General features: G+C 58.4%; 1 protein-coding gene across 1 annotated transcript in view; it reads right to left on the reverse strand.

Annotated features, from left to right (window-relative positions):
* Positions 1 to 15,147, reverse strand: part of COL7A1 (collagen type VII alpha 1 chain) — a 120,299-nt gene extending 105,152 nt beyond the window's left edge. The window contains 1 exon segment of the mRNA XM_065552763.1: positions 14,962 to 15,147. Coding sequence (XP_065408835.1) covers positions 14,962 to 15,132 — 171 coding nt within the window. The 5' untranslated portion in view covers positions 15,133 to 15,147.
* Positions 15,148 to 19,076: the final 3,929 nt, after the last annotated feature.

Here is a 19,076-nt window from a genome sequence, read left to right on the forward strand (position 1 = left end):
ACAATGGCACCAGTGGTACCATGGAGCCGGGCCCATGCTCAGAAGGGGCCCAGGCCTGCTCTGCTTGCACTGTGCCCTAAGACCCCACCAGCCTGCTGGCTCCCCCCCCCCCACACACACACACACACTCTTGCTCCTCTCAGGAGGGCTCCTCTCCACCCCCTTTCGCCAGCTTCTCTCCGCCTCCTGGCCGGACCCCAGTGCACCTCCGGCTACGGGCAGTCTCTGCTTCCCACCACCTGTGGGGCCCCACCTGTCTCCCTGGAGCTGAACCGCCTGGGACTGGTGCAGAAGCCTGGCCAGTCTCAGCCAGTTGGGGTGGGGGGACAGCGTGGGGGGCTTGGCTGAGCCCCTCCAGGCAAGTGGGTCCTGAGGGAGCCTGGCTGGGGCAGGTCCTGGCCTGGCTGATTGTGCCACTCCCGAGGGGCTGGAGCGATTCCCCACCCCGGCACCAGCCCTGGCTGCACTGCTGCCTCAGCCCGGCAGACACAGTCACCTCCCAGCAGGGCTGGTGAGTGCAGCCAGGAGGCAGGGCTTGGGGGAGTGGGTCTCTGGAGGGCCAGGGTGTGTGTATGTTTTGGGCTGGGGGGGGGGGAAGATCTCTGTGTGTTGGAGCACTAGGGAGTGGGGGGGGGGCTGGGCAGGTGTGGTGGAGAGCAGGGCGCTGTGCATTTGTGGCACAGTCCTGTGGGGGGTCCTGGGCACAGCAGGTCTGGGGGGGCTCTGGCCATAGGAAATTGGGGGGGGGGGGAGTGTTCCAGTGTTGGGCAGGGGGGCTGTGTGGTGTGGCATGGGCCCACCCCCACCATATAACCTCACTAAGGGTAACGGGATAGTTCTGTCTGTCCAGAGGAGCCAGCCCATTTGGCCACACAAATGGAGTTAACCGACAGAATCGACACTGGCCACATTTGAAACAACAGACTGAGAAACCAGAGGCCACTGGCTCCATCAGCTCTGTGCCCTGCCTGGAAGAAGCCAGTAGCTGATGTTCCTGAGGAATGTGTGACCTGCCCATTATGCAGCTGGCTAATTGTGTAAAGCTGTACATGGGGGGGGAGGGGGGGGAAGGGGGGGGTCTTCCTGACTCCTGCTATCAGCAGTTTATGTCTTAGAGCCTGAAGATTGATTCTTCTCTCATTTTAGTTACAAATCTTGTGTATGACGATTACATTATCCAGCTGCATTTTCAATCCAGGCACAGGGAAGTCACTCAGTGAGACACAACCAGCAACTTTCCTAAGACAGATCCCAACAAGAGAGACTGGATCCGTTCTGCTCCTGGTACAAATCCCTGGCTCTCAGGAGCTAACCCAGCCTGGGGCCTCTTGGGCTAATGCTAAAATAAAATGTAATCAAAGTTACCCCACCAGAACAATCCTGTCTCTCCCTCCCTCCCATACCCAGTCAGAACAACAGTCTGTCCAGACCAGCGTCTACTTCACTAGGTACTTCTATGGTGCTCCCACTCCTGCAGTACTTAAGCGCTTCAGGTACTCACAACTAGGAGCATCAAGTATTCTATACCCCTGGTCATGTTAGATCAGACTGATTAGCCCACCTAGGCCAGCTTTCTGTCTCCAGCAAAAGCCAGTACCAGATGCTTCAGAGGAAGGTGCAAGAATCCATACAATGCCACTATATGTACTATCCTTTCCTACAGGGAGACCGGAGAGTGTGGTCAGCTAATGCTCTGAGCCAGGCAGGGGACTCGGAGCTGTCTGGGGAATGTGCATTATCTGCTTTTAAAGCCAGTTCACTTTGCGCCCCTGGTGATTTTGCATTGGTTTGTCTGTCCATCACAGTTCCACATGACCAGTCCTATAAGGAATAAGGCACTTTTCAAAACTATTGCTGTAAGGCATGATTCAACCTGAGACATCCCAACACTAGCTCTCCCACCCATGGCTCTCTAGGGCAGCAGGCACACTCCATGCACGTTGCCCTTTGACTCCAGCACTCCCAGCTTCTGCCTGGTGAACTAGAGGGAAGCTCAGCTGTGGGAGAGGGAACTGACCCACAAAAAGGCAGGTTTGAGGCAGGCTAACCAGCAGAGAGCAACCGGGCTCACACAGACACCGGTGTGTGACACCTCACTGCAGCATGAGGTGACCAGGTATCATCCTGCTCTCCTCACAAGCACAAAATTACCAGTCACCTGCCTCTAGGCCCCCAGTCAGCGCTCCGCCTCCCCACCCACCAGCCACCACCTAACATGGAGAATTAGCAGACCCCGCAGCCCCTACCAGCTGGAGATCAGCACTCGGCTCCAAGCCCACACTGCTGGGCTGGCATTCATTATGTAGAGGCTCCGGCCAAGACTAGGAGCCCATTACGCTACAAGGAACCTGGCCAAGAGGCCATTCCCTGCCCCCCAGGGCTCCCGTAGAGGCTCTGTGTCCAGTTCATGAGAAGTCTAGAAAGGCCCCACTTGGTTTCAAAGCAATTCCCAGGGTCCCTTTTAAAGCACCTCTGCCTTGGGAGTTTCCACGAAGGCAACTAAAGGGCCCAGGACCCCACCAGACAGGACAGGCTACTTCGATCACTCCAGCAGCACTGAAGGTTAATTCTCCACTGAACTTTCATTGGACTATTTGACTAACTCCTGACTGCTCCCATTCTGCAGGCACCAATGTACAGAGAGCACTGCATGGCTAAGAGCCCTCTCCTGAGGCTGGCATGCTCCAGAGGGCAGTCTGGGCAGGGCTGAACCAGGCTGCAAGAGGGACTGGAGAAACAGAAGGGCTGGACTGGGTAAGTCCCATCCTCCTGCACTGGTCCTAGCTGTGACTTTGCAAGCCTGGCAAAGTCCAGCAGGAGCTAGAGACAACAGCCATGCTGGGCTGAGTGGCATTGGCCCAAGTGGCTTTGCTGTTCCCATCCCGTCAAGGGAGTCTGGGGAGTTCCGGGAGCTTCGGCTGCAGCCCCACTCCCATGCTCGGATCAGTTCAGCCACTAGAGTCACCAGAGAAATGTCTTCAACAAACAAACAGCCGGTGGACCGGCTCCAGCATTTAATTAGATTATCAAGAATGACCACCGGAAAGAAAACAAACAGGAGGTGCTGGGGCTCCCAAGCTGCTCAGTTCCCACCAGTGTGGGAAGCCAGAGACCTCTCTTCCCCGCATCCCTCAACACTGGGACAAAGAGTCACACACCTGATTAAAGGAACAGCTTCTTATGTAACTTGCAGTTAACCCATGGAACGCACTGCTGCAGGATATTACAGAACACCACAGAGTACATTTCAAAACAGGATTAAACACTATCAGAGACAGGCTACCCATGGTTCTGTATGGCAGGGTGGAGAAAGCTAGACTAGATGGTTCCCACATGGCGACTCCTATGGAGAATGGTGCTGGGTTACTCTGCAACCAGCCATAGACATGCGAGTCCAGGAATCTTAGCTTTCGGAAAGGCCAGGTGTGGAGGGAGACCAATGATCGAGATTAGCCCATGACGAGGGGCATTGTGGAGCTGTTATGGGGAACATCACTGACCTTGGGACCCCAGAGGGCATGCTCAGTTTTCCTGGCTGTTGGGCTTGTGTTACTCTCATAGAGAGCCAAACTGAGAGGAGATGGCTATGGAATTCCCTACTAGCCTGGACTAGTGATCCAGCGAGCACGTATCCTGCCTCCTACAGTGCCAGCACTGTCTGCTCCAGAAATAGGTGCAAGAACCCTGCAGCAGGCAGCTCTGGGACACCCTGCCCACAGGGAAGTCTCTTCCCAGCACCAGGCAGTTAGTGGCTGGGCTGTGCCCCGGGGCAGGAGGGCTTGCATCTCTTCTCTAGCATAACTGGGAACATTCTCATCGCCTGATAAATGTCAGTTCCTTTTGGGGATCCTCCCCACCCCAAAGGGTATCCCTCTAGTCAATCTCCCTCCCCTCACAGTGGGTTTCAGGGCACCCCCAAATGCCAGGTCATGTTCTCAGTCCTGTTACCTCCCCCTCCCCCTGGCTTCTCTCTGTCTTAGCTGCTCGTCTCCTCTGTCGTGGGTCCCACCCCAGCATGGCAAGAACCCAGTGGCTTCTCTCCACACTACGGCAGCTCAGGGTAGGCTGCACCTCAGAAACAGCTGCATTGGTGCCACACCTTCCCAATCCCAGCAGGTACCGAGCCACCTCCCTCCTCCTCCTCAGGTATTTGGTATATCTGTGTCCTTGCCTCCTCACTTGGAGAGACAGATCCTGCAGGCTCAGGAGCTCCCCTTTCCACTCCTTCAAGAGCGATAAGCAGGTCCAGGTGCATCTTCCAGCAGGGAGTGGAGGCCCCTTGCCCTGAGCAGCACCACACAACCAATGCACCTTCAAAGCTGTGTCCATGGATCGGTGCCACCCACTTGGGGCCTTCTGCCCACGTAGATCCCTTGCAGAGATGCAGGCTGCCCTGGGCTCCTGAAGCACTTTTCCAGACACACAGTTTCAAAGGCAGGGGAGCGGCTGCCATCTCCCAGCTCCCTCTTAAAGACACAGCATCAAGAGCATCCCATGCCACCTCATTAGCATTTCTTTGCAAACAGACCTGGGTTCAGTCCCCTCCCCTAGACAGTCAGTAGCTCCAGGGCTGGTGGCCTTTAGCTTCCCTTGTTGACGAAGCTCTTGGCGGGCCTGGCTCTGGGTGTTGAGGTGGCTAACTGCACATACACCTACACTGCACCATGTTCTGTAATCGGGGTGACCCCTGTGCCCTCCTCCCATCTGCCTCCTGCTCAGCAGCCTGTCCAATGAAGGCAGGGCAGCCTGCCCCAATTAGAAGAGGGGCTTCATTAAACAAGGAGCAGAGGCGACTGCCAGTGCCAAGAGCTCTGTAGCTGGCCCCGGGCCCAGAGCAGGAGCGGCGGATTCTTTGAGAGGAGGATTGCCTGGATGCAATGGCTGAAACAGCTCAGAATTTGACCCCCCCCCCCATCGTCAACGTCCATGGGGCAGCCGCAGTAAAGGGTTCAGCACCTGGCAGCAGTGCGCATCTCCACAGCATGGCGTGTACCCGTGTCCTCGTGGGCTCGCTTGGAGACACAGATCCTGCAGGCTCAGGAGAAGCACTGCTGGGAAATGTGGCGGCGCGGCTGGGGGAAGGTGTGTGCCAAGCGATGGGCCTCATGCTCTTCTCAGAAGCTGCCCAGATCCAAGGGCATCCCAGCTCCCAGTGGAGGGAGCCCTGGCTGAGGGCCTGCTGCTATGAAAGCGCTGCTCCTGGCAGCTCTCAGAGTCACCCTGGGCTCTGCCAGCCGCAACGGGCTCCAAGAAACCAGCTGTCATGGCAAGGCATGGCCAGGCGCCCATGAACAGCAGGGGCTTTATAGAGAGGGAAGAGGCCTCGCAGCATCTGGATGGCATCACTGCAGAGCGCAGCACAAGCCACACAGCCTAAAAGAGAAGGGGCATGGGCCTGCACAGGTGTTGCATTATGACTGACTCAGAGCACATGCAGAGTGGACAGAGGCCCCCAGCCCAGGACACATCGCCCCAGCAGCCGCTCTTTGCCAGTGACATCCTAGTTTCAGTGCGGGAGCAGCCCAGCAGCCCCTCTGGCCAGTGTCCTGCAGTGCTAGGACAGACTGGGGAGCCCTCTCTGCTAGCAGCAGGGGCTGATGACAGAGTCAGAAGGGGAATAGCAGGGCTCTGAGCTGTGAGGATCACAGGGCAAACCCCAGAGACCTGAGTGCCCCCACCCTGTGCAGCCCCATCAGGGCCACAGGAGATGGGGGGCTGTAGCAGGCAGCCCGTGCTACTTTCCTAGTCACCAGCTCAGATGCTTCATGCCCCCCCGCAGTGCCAGGAAAAGAATCCTGCATGTGGCCTCCAGGCCCAATGGCTCCCTTCTGCAGAGGGAGAGCACCAGGTGTGAATGACTCACCAGGCCCATCCTTTCCCTGCCCCCCTCCCATGCCTAGCGTTCCTCCAACTGCCAAAGCCATGAAGGGAAGGGTATGCGTCATCATCAACTTGCCCCATCTCTCCCCTTTGCCCCCCCACATCCTCCCCTCCTGCCAGGAGTGTCAGTTGAGGCGCAGTTGCTCTGGGGCCCGGATACCTCACCGGGAGAGGAACTCGAGGAATCTGCCTGCAGGCAGCTTGCACTCCTCCCTGCTCCACAGGCACTCAGCAATGGGCCCGGCGGAGCAGGGCGACTACTGGGTAGGTGGCGCTGGCATCAGACCCTCCCTTCATCAGTGCTTGGAGCTCCTTTGGGTTAGGTCAGCCCCCACCCGCCCCACTATTCCAGCCCTGGGACCTCACATAGCTCTGCCAGTGCCTAGTGCCCCTCCATCACCACCACCACCCCCCCAGCTATTCTAGCCCTGGGACCCCACACAGCTCTGCCAGTGCCCAGTGCCCCTCCATTGACACCCCCAACCCTCCTCCCCCCGCTATTCTAGCCCTGGGACCCCACACAGCTCTGCCAGTGCCCAGTGCCCCTCCATTGACACCCACAACCCTCCTCCCCCCCGCTATTCTAGCCCTGGGACCCCACACAGCTCTGCCAGTGCCCCTCCATTGACACCCCCAACCCTCCTCCCCCCGCTATTCTAGCCCTGGGACCCCACACAGCTCTGCCAGTGCCCAGTGCCCCTCCACTGACACCCCCAACCCTCCTCCCCCCGCTATTCTAGCCCTGGGACCTCACACAGTTCTGCCAGTGCCCCTCCATGCACACCCCCAGCTATTCTAGCCCTGGGACCCCACACAGCTCTGCCAGTGCCCAGTGCCCCTCCATTCACACCCCCAACCCTCCTCCCCCCGCTATTCTAGCCCTGGGACCCCACACAGCTCTGCCAGTGCCCCTCCATTCACACCCCCAGCTATTCTAGCCCTGGGACCCCACTCAGGTTTGCCAGTGCCTCTCTGTCCACACCCACAGCATGCCCCTGGCTATCCCAGCCCCAATCTTGCCATGCAGCTCTGTCGGTTCTGACCCTCCTATCCCATGCACATGGGGCTGGACGGGGACTGGCGCATGCTCAGGGAATGCTGGTCAAAGTTCTACTGGATGGGGGCCGGAGGGTGAGCTGGACTCCAGCTGCTGTGTCCCAAGGAGCTGAGCATGGCATGTGCTCCCCCCACATCCCCCTTGGCGTGTCACTGAGCAGAGCAGGGCAGGGGATGAGCCAGCTGGGCAGTGGCTGAGATGGAAGCTCTCAGCTGTGGGGGACCTGAGGCCTTTGGCCTGTACCGTCTGTGGAAGGAACTCACCCAGGCTACCTCCCACTAGCCCAGCGGTACTGCCTGCTGCACAGGATTAGCCTTTCCCTGCTAATATCAAGTGGAAGGAAAAGCTCCTGATGTGCCCCCTGCTCAGGCCTCAAGGCAACAACTTCCCCCGGGCTCCAGTCTACGTTCCCCACATCTGAGCTGGGAAAGGCCTCGGGGCAGGCAGGGCAGCAGCTCCCCCAGAGAGCAGCCATGCAGAGCTCCCAGAGATGCATAGCTAGCTCACCCACTGCACCATCTATTATCCAGAGACCCCCCGTTACAAAGCAGGGGCTCCTGTCTGGCCCAGCAGCTACCCATAGCCCTCATGAAGAGCCAGGGGTAAGCCTTGGCTGCAGGACCCTCACACAGGGAGCAGGGGGGCTAAGGCGTTTCATGCGGCTGGCTGAGATTGGGGCGTGACTTTCATGCTCAGTTTAGTCAGAAAAGGGCCCTTCTCCATCAGTCTGCGTCCGCCTGCTCACTTCACCAACCCCAGCCTGGCCCTGCAGCTTCCCTTCAACACCTTGTTTCCTTCTGTTCACCCGGCGGTTCCCCCTCACAATTCTTCTGTCCATTTCCCTGCCCAGGGGAACAGAGCAAACCCAGGACTGTGCCCACGGGGCCACCACCGATGGCTGGGCCAGGCAGTCCCGCATGGCAGCGGGGCTGCAGCTGCTGTCCTTCCCGCCATGCCTACCGTTAGCTCCTCCCCACTGCAGTCCCTCGAGTCCCCAACCACCAGTGGGCTAGCAGACAGAATCGAGCCATGCAGGTGCCTACGCCAGGCCTAGGGGGCTTGAGCTGCTGGATCTTATCCCTCCCCCCACTGTGTCGCTTCTCTAATTAGAGGGGTAGCACCTGGCATGCCCTGGGCACTGCAAATGTGGGGCTCGGCCTAAGGCCGTACTCTCAGACCCTTGGGTACCGCAGTAATGGGCGTGCGGTGAGGTGAGGGCTGGGTGGGGATCCTGGGCTGGTCACGCTCACTGAGTGGACTGGACTGGTTTCCATGCTGTGCCTGTGGGCCCAGAGCCTTGGGGAAGGGAGGTTTCAGACAGCCCCTTCTAGGCCAGGGTTAAGGCCTCCTGGCTGGGGGTGGGCTCAGCTGAGCCACGTTGCACCCTCCAAGCAAGGCTGTGCAGGCTGCAGTTGCTCTGGGAACTACACAGGAGCAGCTCCGGGCAGGGCAGGAGGGACACTAATTCTCTCACACAAGCAATGACAGGAAGGCGCTGCACTGCCAGAGTGGGACACAGGAGGAGGGGGGTGCACAGAATGTGCCAGGTGGAAAGGGGCCCACAGCTCAGCTCACACTACCACTGCAGAAGATTTCTGGCACCAATTACTGCAGAGCGAGGAGCAAGGTGAGAAAATTAAAGGGCGCAGCAGAGATGCCACCTCCCTTTCTGCAGGGGCAGCTCACCTAATTGCACCTCTGCTTAGAATCCACAGGCCTCACCCTCCACCACCCCCAGCTCGTCTGGTCCAAACCTGCCCCAGTTTGCAGCGCAGCAGCAGGCAGAGACCCCTACCATATTCAGGCTGCTGCTGGGATCTCTCCATCCTGCAGCGGAGAAGAGGGTAGGCAGTGGTGGCTCCGCAGGGCCAGTAAGGCTGGGGGTCCTGCCAACCCTGTTGTGAGTTAGACACATTACCAGCTTTACCCACAGCTGTGAACAGGCTGGGCGAGTCCCCTTCCCTGCTACCAGCCTCCCTGGCGGGGCTGGAGCCAAAGCTAGGTAGGAAAATCCAGCAGCAACCAGACAGGTACTAAAAAAATAACTACCTACCAGTTACTTTCTGCCGGGCAGGTCTGCTGCCTTCCAACCTGTCTGTGACACAGCCATTAAAATCTCAGTGAGGGTCAGTATATCTGCTCCAAAGAACTGGTGGTAACAGGCCAGATCATCAAATGTCTGCGCCCCATGTGCATGAGCAATTACTGTAACTGCACATGCAAATCATGCTCTTGCACTTACAGCTGGTTAATTAGGGCCATTTGTACACACAGTTACCTGATTTGGGCACATTATTGCACACCTGGTTTTGGAAATCGGGCCCTAGTAATTGCATCTACAAATGGCCATTGAGACATAACTAGTTGCAATTTCTGAGATTGTGTGTGCAATGACCTCAACCACATGTGCCCATCAGGCACATGCACCCTGATAAGACAAATCAGGCCCACTTCCTGCGTCTCGCCACCAGTGCTCTTGGAGGTCAGGGGACTGCTCCCTGCCCTGGGAACACTGGAGAGGACAGGACAGAAGAGGACAGAGGGAAAAGTTCCTCTTTCCCCCACCTCGCTATAAGGGTAGAGGGCTCCTGGTTGAAATGCCAGGGAGGATAATTCCAGGACAAACCCCTCCCCACACTGCCCTTAGGGTGCTTACAGAACAAAGCCTACGGGGTTAACTCCATGCAATTTCCCTAACACTGGCCTTTACAAACAGCACCAGAGGTCGTGTGCAGTCATGCCCAAGCTTTCCAGCACATTCTTCCTGCAGCAGCAGCCAACCTTCCCACCCACTCACCCCCAGAGAAAAGACCCCCCTCCCACCCAGAGTTGAGCAAAATCAGGCCAGAGGCCCAATTTTCTACAGGGAAGGTGGCTAGCGACCTACAGCGGAATGGTTCCCAGCGGGGAAGTGCGAGCTTGCTCAGAGCTAGAGTGGGGACAATAGCAGGACATGGGTTTGGTCTGGCCTCAGATACTGGGTCCTTTGCTCCTTCCTCATATCCAGCCTGCAGCAAAACTTTGCCCCTATTTCAGTCAGGCAGATAACAGTCAGCTCAGATCCCCTCAGCCCCAAAGCACAGAGCTGACCACATTCCCACTACAGGTCACACAGTGCCCTGCCTCTCTCAGGAGGGCTAACAGCCCCCATGAAGGAGAGTCCTTATGGCCTGTACCAGAGGGCTCCCTTGCGAGGAGGGGGGACTTTCTAAAGTGCACAGCGCTGGCTGATCCCTGCCCTCACTGAAACCAATCGGAGTTTTCCCTCTGCACCCAGAGCACCAGCGAGAGAGAGAGGGAGAGAGCCTGTCACACGTGTCTGCACCTTAGGCCCAGCTCTCTGTTGGGGAGCGGGGGAGCCTCTTGGGGCTGGCTGGTGGGACTCGGGGGGTCCAGACTGGCAGGATGCAAAGATGCTGGCCCTACAGCAACAAGTGGCAATAATGGCATCTGTGCAGCGAGAGGGAAGGGACAGCAGCAATGCTCTTGCTCGCCCCAGCCATGCCTGAGCTGAGCTGTGATCTTCACAGTGAGAACATCTGTCTCCAGGTGGGGGAGGTCAGTGGGTAGAGTGGTCACCTTCCACCTCCACGATAGGGTGACCAGATGTCCTGATTTTGGGGTCTTTTTCTTATATAGGCTCCTATTACCCCCCACCCCCCGTCCCGATTTTTCACATTTGCTGTCTGGTCACCCTACTGCACGACCAGGGGGCTGTCCAGGCGAGGTGCCCTGTGTGTACAGCACCCAGAACAATGGCGGCCCAGGCCAAGCTGGGGCAGTTGGGGCCAGGGCCAGGCTGATTGAGATGAATCCTTGCCAGTGAATGTAACAGCATCCTGGGTCCTTGCCTTCCTACTGCTGGCTCAGAGGAGGGGCGGCAGGGTCACCTCAGCAACAGGTACAACCCCGGACACTGGCTTGGTGCGCGCTGAGCTGGTGGGTGGTGTTAACACTTTGGGCTCCCACCTGCAGCCCAGAGTTCCCCTGTGCTCTTCATTTCCCTTTCCCTGGCCTGGGCATTAGCACTACAAACACACTTACTGTCCAGCCCCCCCGGGCTCCTCTTTGCCTCACCACCATGGAGCTCTCCCCAGGCCCAGCCCCCTGCTGCCCTTAGCCCAGCCCCCCCAGCTGCAGCTTGGCACAGCCAGCAGCTGCACGCTGCCTGCGGCAGGCGAGGAAGGCAGCTAGCCCCTTGCCAGGCCGCCGCCCCCCCTTGGAGCTTGCACTGATTCCAAGAGACTCACCAAGGCTGGTATGAGGGAGGCCCAGACAATGACTCACACCAGGCAGTGGGGATCATGTTCGGACACTGCGCCAGGGCAGCCCTCGGCTTGGGATTCCCACTGTCGGGCAGACGCAGGTGCTGAGCCCCAGGCTGGGAACAGCCTCGTTAACCCCCAGCAGGGCTCCAAGCCTTGCCAATGGCTGACACTGCATGTGGGAGGAACCAAAAGCAGCCACAGAACTAGCTCTGGGCTCCATAGCACCTGGGAAACTATGGCCTGACTGGCACAGGCTGAATGGGAAACAAGCCCCTGGACGCTCTGAGCCAGTGCCCAGCCCCATGCTGCAGCTCTGTTATGATACCCAGAGAGCCCTCACTCAGCCCCTAGTGCCACATGCTCTATTCCCTTGAGATCCCTTCCCCCAGCTGGCCAGCTGCAGTGAAGATAGAGACCAGCTGTCAGAGCTGAGGGGAGTGGGAGTGCAGGGGAAAGTGCCTCCTTTCCCTTCCCATCACTAGGGTGCCCCTGATGGCAGTAATGCTATGGGACAGAACAAAGCAGGGAGCCCCCACAGTGCTCTCCCTGCCTGCCCGCCCTTCAGGCAGTCCCCAGCACACTGTGAGGCTGCACACCTGAGACAAAGGGGCCTGGAGCTACCCTGCATGCCAGGTTTGCAGGTGTGGGGGCAGTGGGGCAGAGCCAGTGATCCAGGAACCCCAGTCCTAGCACAGGAGGGTCCTGGACTCCTTGAGCTCCTGGGTGGGGCAGCTCCAGCATTGCCTGGTACAGAGCAGGGCAGAACTTCCCAGCACTGCAGCTTCTCCAGAACAGGGGGTGGGCAGCCCCTGAACCTTGTCTCATCTGCCTGTTCCAAAAGGATGGTGACCATAACGGAGAGGCTGTGGATGAAAGGGGAAGTGCTCCAGCAGGGGCATTAGAGACCCTGGGGCAGGTGGGCAAATCCAATAGGGAGGCTATTCCCTGCTCTCTCTGATGCTCTGAAGCAGATGGTATTGGCTCCGACAGGAGACCGGGCTGATGGGCCAGTGACCTGCTCTGACACGGCACCTCACATCTTCCTGGCTGGGCTTAGATGCCACTTGGCAGCAGAGTCTATCAGAGGGGAAACAAAGTGACCTCGTCAAAGTTCAGTGAGCGGAGGAAGTGAAGAGAGCCTCTGAGACGGGACAGAGATGGCCGAGAAGGGAGCTGCGGAATCTCTGCTTTGCCTCAGGGGCTCGTTGGGACATGCTCCAGGAATGTCTCTAGAGCGCTTCCCAGCCCCTGGAGCTCCCCCAGCAGGGCTACCTCACTCGCTTGCTCTGCTCAGAGCAGGTCCCGCAGGAGAGTCACACACTCCCAGAATGAAGGAGTCACTCCAGCTGGAGCCAGCTTAGAATGGGGGGAGCCACTCCAGAAAAGACCCTAGATTCACAAACTGGGTGCTCCCCAAGGCAACCTGCAGTACGCTGGTGGAGAGCGAGAGAATGCGAGTCATGTGCCCAGGGCCTACCAGTGAGGGCACAGGCTGCGGCCCAAGGGCTCGGAGCTGCACCCAGTGGGAAGGGAAGAATCCCCTAGACATCCCTAAGGGTCTCTCCTTGCACTGGGCTGTAGGACAAAGCAAAGGGCCTGCAACCAGCCCCAGGGTCATAGCTCTTCCCTGCTCCACTGTTAAAGCTCCCACGCTAAGAATTGCCAGCTGAACCAAGTGCCCCGCAGGCAGAACACTCTCCAATCCCTGAAGCATGGCGGGGAGACTGCATGGCTGCTGTGTGTCATTCCCCAGCAGTGTGCCTCAGCCCAGCTGGAGCACAGGCAATCTCCTCTCCGGCCATGAGTGCATCATGATCTAAGCCAGGGAAAGAGACATCCCATAATGCAATAGACGCTACTGCCAGGAAGCAGCCACAGAGGGTGCATTCTAGCACATGGCACACCGCCCATTGGAAGTGTCAGCAGCCTGTCGCCAAGCATCTGGGGGCCTGAACTGGCATTTTCCCACTCACCTTCTCCCGAGAAGCCTGTCTGGTCTATTTCAGCTCCTAACCAGGTCAATGCAACACGCTAGGAGCTCTCTCCCTCTGAGAATCAAGGCCAGCGCTCTGCTGATGCATTTCTGTGCCTGGGGCCCATGCTGGGTAAGAGGGCTCAGTGCCCCGTTCAGTGCTGGGGGAGTTTTAAGCCCACTGGGGCATTTCCTGGCAGGCCCAGCCCCCCAGGGGCCCTTGGACATTCTCTCACCAGCCCACAATTCCCAGGGGGCTGGAAGCTGCTGCAAAGCAGCGTTTCCTCTCATAAACGGTTGAGTCTGGAGTTCCAAAGGCAGCCAAACTGCCATCCCAGACAGGCAAAACATTGGCCTGTGGCTCCAGACCGGCTTCTCCCTGGACACCTAAAGAACCTCCTCCAGGCCTCACTGCCCAGGCCCTCCTCTCCCCCAGAAGATGTTTACTGAGCTCAGCACTGAGAGCTATAAAACAAGGCTGAGGAACCTAGCCCAACCTCAGTCAGACAAGCCAGCTCCAGTTCAATGTGGGCCTGGGTTGGCCAAAGACACAGCTCCCCTCCACCCCCCACCCCCCGTCTCTCTGGGGAGGAAAGAGCAGCAGGAGGGTCAGTACTGATGGCAATAGTTAGGGGGCTGTTTCTGTGCGTTGGAGGGTGCTTCAGGCCTCGATCTGTCACTGCCTGTCATGATGGAAATGGGAGCCGGGACCAGGAATCGTGGGCCTGGTTCCACTGCTGTGCAGCCACTGGAGTCATTCCCACCTGTGCAGAGTGAGGGCTGGATGCTGCCGTGCTGATCTGGGCATGTTTTACACCCACCCTGCCTAAACCGGGTGCCAGGCGGGGCTAAGCAGGCCTACAACCCTCTGGGCTGCACTACCAGTGAGGGTGGGTAGTTTCAGGTCAGGTGGAGAAGCACGGTGAAAACCCAGCTCTTTGGAAGCCGACATTTCCCAGGGTACATCAACTGCTGTTTGAGGTCAGCAAACCTGGGACTGCCAGGAGCACAGGCCCACTTAAGCGTTAACTACTAGATTCCCGCTGCAAGCGCTTACACTGCGGCGGGCACCTGAAAGGAACAATAAGAAGAGAAATGCTGCTGCAGGAGTCTTCCGAGCCCTATCCACTGCCAGGAATCAGCATGCAGGGAATGAACTCAGGCGACAGCACCGCAGGGGTGCTGCAAGCTGCTGCCAGCGTGTTCCTGGGAAATACTGACCCTTTGCCAGCTGGGTGGGCAGACACAATCCATCACTGACTGCTGCTGCTGAATCATGGGCGACAGAGAGGGGGCGTGCAAATGAGGGTCTCCCCACCCCCCAAGCAGAGCACACATCCTCCCCGTGCCAGGTGACAGCTCTTGAGTGAGTCAGTTGGGAGTCTGTATTGAGGACCTGGCAAGTGCTTGAGGCTGGGGTCCCAGCTCAGAACAGCTGGGCTGCTCACTGCAGTTTTTCAGATCCCTCAGAAGCTCTGCCAGCCAGCAAGGGGGAGAGGAGCCAGCGCTTGGCAAAGGCCTGGCAGAGCAAGAATAGAAACAGGGATTGTTTGGGCAGGCGTTTCCCAAAACTCCATTCCACAGAATCCAAGTGACAACCCCACTAACGCCTGGCCTGTGCAAGGCAGGGTTTGGGCCTGGCTCTGGGCACCTCCCATTTCGCAGGCTCCAGCAGCCAGTACCCTTTCCTGCCCCGGCTGTGAACCTCACCCCAGTCCTGTGGCCAGAGCTTGCCAGCCCCTCAGAGCACGCGGGGGGAGGGAACGGAGGGTGGACTCACATACCTGTGCTGGGTGCTGCCAGGCCTCCCTCTCCCTTGTCGGGAGCCTCCCTTCTCCTTCCCTTGAGCCTGGAAATGCTCCTTCCTCCGTCCTGGCCTGACTGCAGCCAGCACAGCATAGGGACGTGGGGGCTGTTCTCAGGCAGATGTTTGGGTCTCCTAGGTAACAAGCCATCTTCACTGGAAACATCCAGGCCTGGCACCACTCTGTTTCTGCCAAGCAAGCTGCGCCCTTCCACTGCAACAGCGGGGTCTGGAGACTGGCCCCTCCTCAGCCCAGATTTAGAGCACAGATGGGTTGGAGCGCACACGTGGGGCGGCCGTGCTCTTCTATGCAAATGCACGTGTCTTTGGTTCTCGTGCTTGTTTGTTTGTGGATGTGAGCATGGGTCTGTGCGCAATCCCACCCCCACCCCCCCATGGGGGGGTTAGTACATGGGGCTGTGCCCAGTGCACATGCACTGAACAGTGTGTGTGTGTGTGTGTGTGTGTGTGTGTGCACGTGTGTGACTATGCGCACGAGGCTGGTTGGTGTGGGGGGCTGCTGGGAGGGGCCTGTTTGCTGCTCAGGACGGATTCCATGCAGCCCCCCCCAGGAGAGCTCTGCCTTTCTACCCTCTGCTGAGCTCAAGCACAGCACAGACCCTGCTCTGGTAACCTAACGGTCCAGATTCAGGGCAGAGGAGCGAGGGGCAGGCGTCTCAGAAGCCAGCTGGAGAGGCCAGGGCTTTCACTCAAGGAGCCAGGACAAGCAGAGGTCACTGGCGCTGCTGTAACCAGTTTGGGTTCCTACTCTGGGCTCCCTGCCAGGAACTGCCTGACACACCAGCTCCTGAGGAGAGACTCCCTGGGCAACCAGCTCCCTTGCCCCCCAGGCCTGAGAGGAGGGACCGGCTTGCAGTGCCGCACAGCGTGAGAATGCAGGCAGCGAGGGAAGGCGGGTTCGGTGGGGTCCTGCAGCAGGCAGCGAGGAAAGGCAGCCCAAAAGCCAGGGACATGGGTAGTGCCGGTGCAGGCTGTAACTCCCCTGGGGACAGTGGGCCATGCTGCAGTCGTGCCAGGCCTCCCCTCAGTCCGTCTTCCAACTAGACAGGGAGGGACCACCCACACAGCTGAGCACCGCGAGGCTCATCCCAGAGGAATCTGCCGTATCAACAAAGCGTTCAGGAAAACTCTCCTCCCCGGCCCGCTCCCCTGCCCCTGCGCCACCTCGGCAGGACGAGCACCACGGTGCACACGCTGTTTTGTTTCCAGCAGCTGTTCCCGTGGAAAGCGTCTGGCTCAACAAAGCAGCTAGAGAAAGGCTGGTGGCAGGAGAAGGGAGAGCAGGGTGGGGGCAGAACCCTCTGACACTCACAGCGTAACAAGCACAGCCTTTGTCTGCTTTCCATCAGGCTAAGGACCCCAAAGCACAGCACTCCCTGGGTGGGGCTGGGGGGCAGCAGTGCTGTGAAAGAGGCGGGGCTGATAGCACGGCAGCCGGAACAGATACAGCATGGGTGGCAGCAAGGCAGGCGCCACTCCATGCTGTGCCATGCCAAGATGGGCTCAGCCCTGTCCTGGAGAGGCCCCCCAGGGGAAGCAGCAGTCATCTCCACGCCTCTTTCAATCCTTTGTCGCTCAGCTGAGACTGCCTACAAGGGGGCCCATTGGTGCCAGCACTGGGATATGGACACCTGCCCAATGCCCATTCTGGACTGATCCAGCCACTCCTTTCACACGAGCTGCCAGACAGCCTCAGTGGCGGGGCACTGCAGACAGGGAACAGAAACATGAGGGGATTCCTCTGAGCCATTCAGCTCCCTCAACAAGGCACCCAGGCAAAGTGGCCACAGGGAGGTCAGACAGCACCTCCCGCTGATACCCAAGACAGACTAGAGAAGAGTGGAGTGGCGGGGGGTTGCTGTGCACTGAGAGGGATCCATGCCCCGGGACTGGAAGGGGGAGTCCAGGCCTGCGCCAGCAATGCTAATGCCCCCATCTGCAAGTGCAGGGGATAAGAGTACATCGACAGAGGCTGCTTGAACATCTGCCCCAGCTATCGATCATCCACTGACAATCCTGCCTCACAAGCCCTTGGGCAGAAGAGCGACTGATCCCCTTTGCTTAGCAACACGTACCCTAGGTACCTAACTAGCCTCTGTCGCTGCTGGATTCGCACACTCAGGCCCTGTCCAGAGACACACAGGTTAGAAACTGCACAGCTCCGCCTCTAATTACCGATGTGCTGCGAGAGGGATACGTTCTGTACCAGACGGGGCGGCTCACCAGGTGGGTCAGACCCATGGCGGCTCTGCAGGGAAGGTGCAGCGGGCTCGGCTGGCCCAGATAAATATGACTAACCGTACTTATCAGACCATAAAAGGGAAACTCTTGCCTCTAAAAGGCAGCTTAATTAGCAGCCTTGAGGGCACTTTGGCACTGCTTGAATTAAAGCTGAACAGACAAACCCTGTCTCTCGAGGCAAGCATGCTCTGCGGCCCTGTTTTATAGGCAGCATAGGGTGCCAAGTCGCTGGCTCCTGTCCCATGGCACAGGCATGTCTAGTGCAGATGAACAGCTCTGTGCTAGTCCTTGTATCTCACTTGCTGCCATGCAGGGAAATGAGCTGCAGGAAACCAAGAGATTGGGAACTGACTGTGAGTGGGGTGAGCAGGATGGGACAGGCGTCTTGGCCAGTATGGCCATTAAGTCAGCTGAGCTGCTGTGGGGTTTGTTCAGGAACTTAGGGGGCAGCAAGGGGGTTACGTTCTTGGGCGAATGTTAGTGCTTATAAAAATGAGGGCGACACAGTGCTAGCTGGAGTCAGGCATAGCACACAGCTCTGCTGGCGCCCCTTGCTCCTGGGCTGATGCACCGCAAGTATTCTAGGTCCCCCATACCTTGGCTGATGCCCCTTGGTCCTGCTGCTGTTCCACTCCCAGAGCTCCCCTTGTGCAGAGACCTGCAACACTCTGCAATCGGGCCGTGCTTTATGGATGTGAACAGTCCCAAGGGTTAGGCTGAGCCGCCGCCTCCCCCCCCCCCCCCCCAACTCATTGCACACAAGGCCAAATGCAGACTGGAACTGAGGTTTCTGGCCTTTGTGGGTGCAGCCTTTTACATATGGGACATGCCTTGTAAGCACCCATCTCAGGTGGCGGCAGCTGTGCTCAGAATTAACCCACTAGCCTCTCAGCAACAGCACTGCATATCTGGTGTGTCATCTCGTTCAAAGACTAAACGTGTGTGGCTCTCACGCAAGAGCTCTCCCACCAAGGACAGCACAGAGGGGCTGCAAGGAAACAGGCTGGAGGAGCAAAAGGGAGAGGAGTTCTCTGTGGCCCCTGCAGCCAGGAAAACATGAATGAATCCAGATGCAACCGCAGACAAGCACCAAAGTGCTCATTCATTCAGACTTGTGTAGGCTGCAGCCTAGTATCTGCAGAGCGTGACTCAACACGCCTCCTGGCTGAGGCAGGGGCCGGTGTCCGATTCAGCAGCTGGGCCAGGGAGCTGGAGCTGACAATGCCATCCCAAGAGCTGCATTCCTTCTAGCCCTGTGTAGCCTGACCACCACTCACGCTGTACAACCCAGCCCAGCCCACTGGTAGCAAACCTCAGGACACGGCCACCTAGTGCACCCCTGCAGGCCCCTGAGCAATGAGCATGGTGGGGGTGAGTGAGACACACTGTCCCCTCCCCAGGCCTCATCTTAGCTGTAGGCAGGAATAAGGCAGCTGTTTAGGCCAATAGCCAGAAGAAGGCCTGCTCCCTCCTGGCTCTCCCAGGCAGGACCCCTCAGGGAAGTAACAACCACCACCTTACCTTCCACTAGTGGCTTATGTCTCAAAGGATCCCAGAGCCATTCCAGGTTGCGCGCGCGCGCACACACACACACACACACACACACACACACACACACACACACACACACACACACACACACACACTCTCTCTCTCTCTCTTACTTACTTACTTCCAGGACCCGAGAGCCCAGATCAGTGTCCCAGGAATCCATTTCTGTCACACAGGCTCAGGTGGGGCTCAGGCCTGAGGGCAGTGGGTTATGGCCCCCTCGGGAGCCTGGGAGTACAGAGGGGTGATGCCAGCTTGCCCTTCCTCTCGGGTTGACTGTGC

The sequence above is a fragment of the Chrysemys picta genome, chromosome 7 (genome assembly GCF_011386835.1).
Source record: "Chrysemys picta bellii isolate R12L10 chromosome 7, ASM1138683v2, whole genome shotgun sequence".
NCBI classification, from domain to species: Eukaryota; Metazoa; Chordata; order Testudines; family Emydidae; genus Chrysemys; species Chrysemys picta.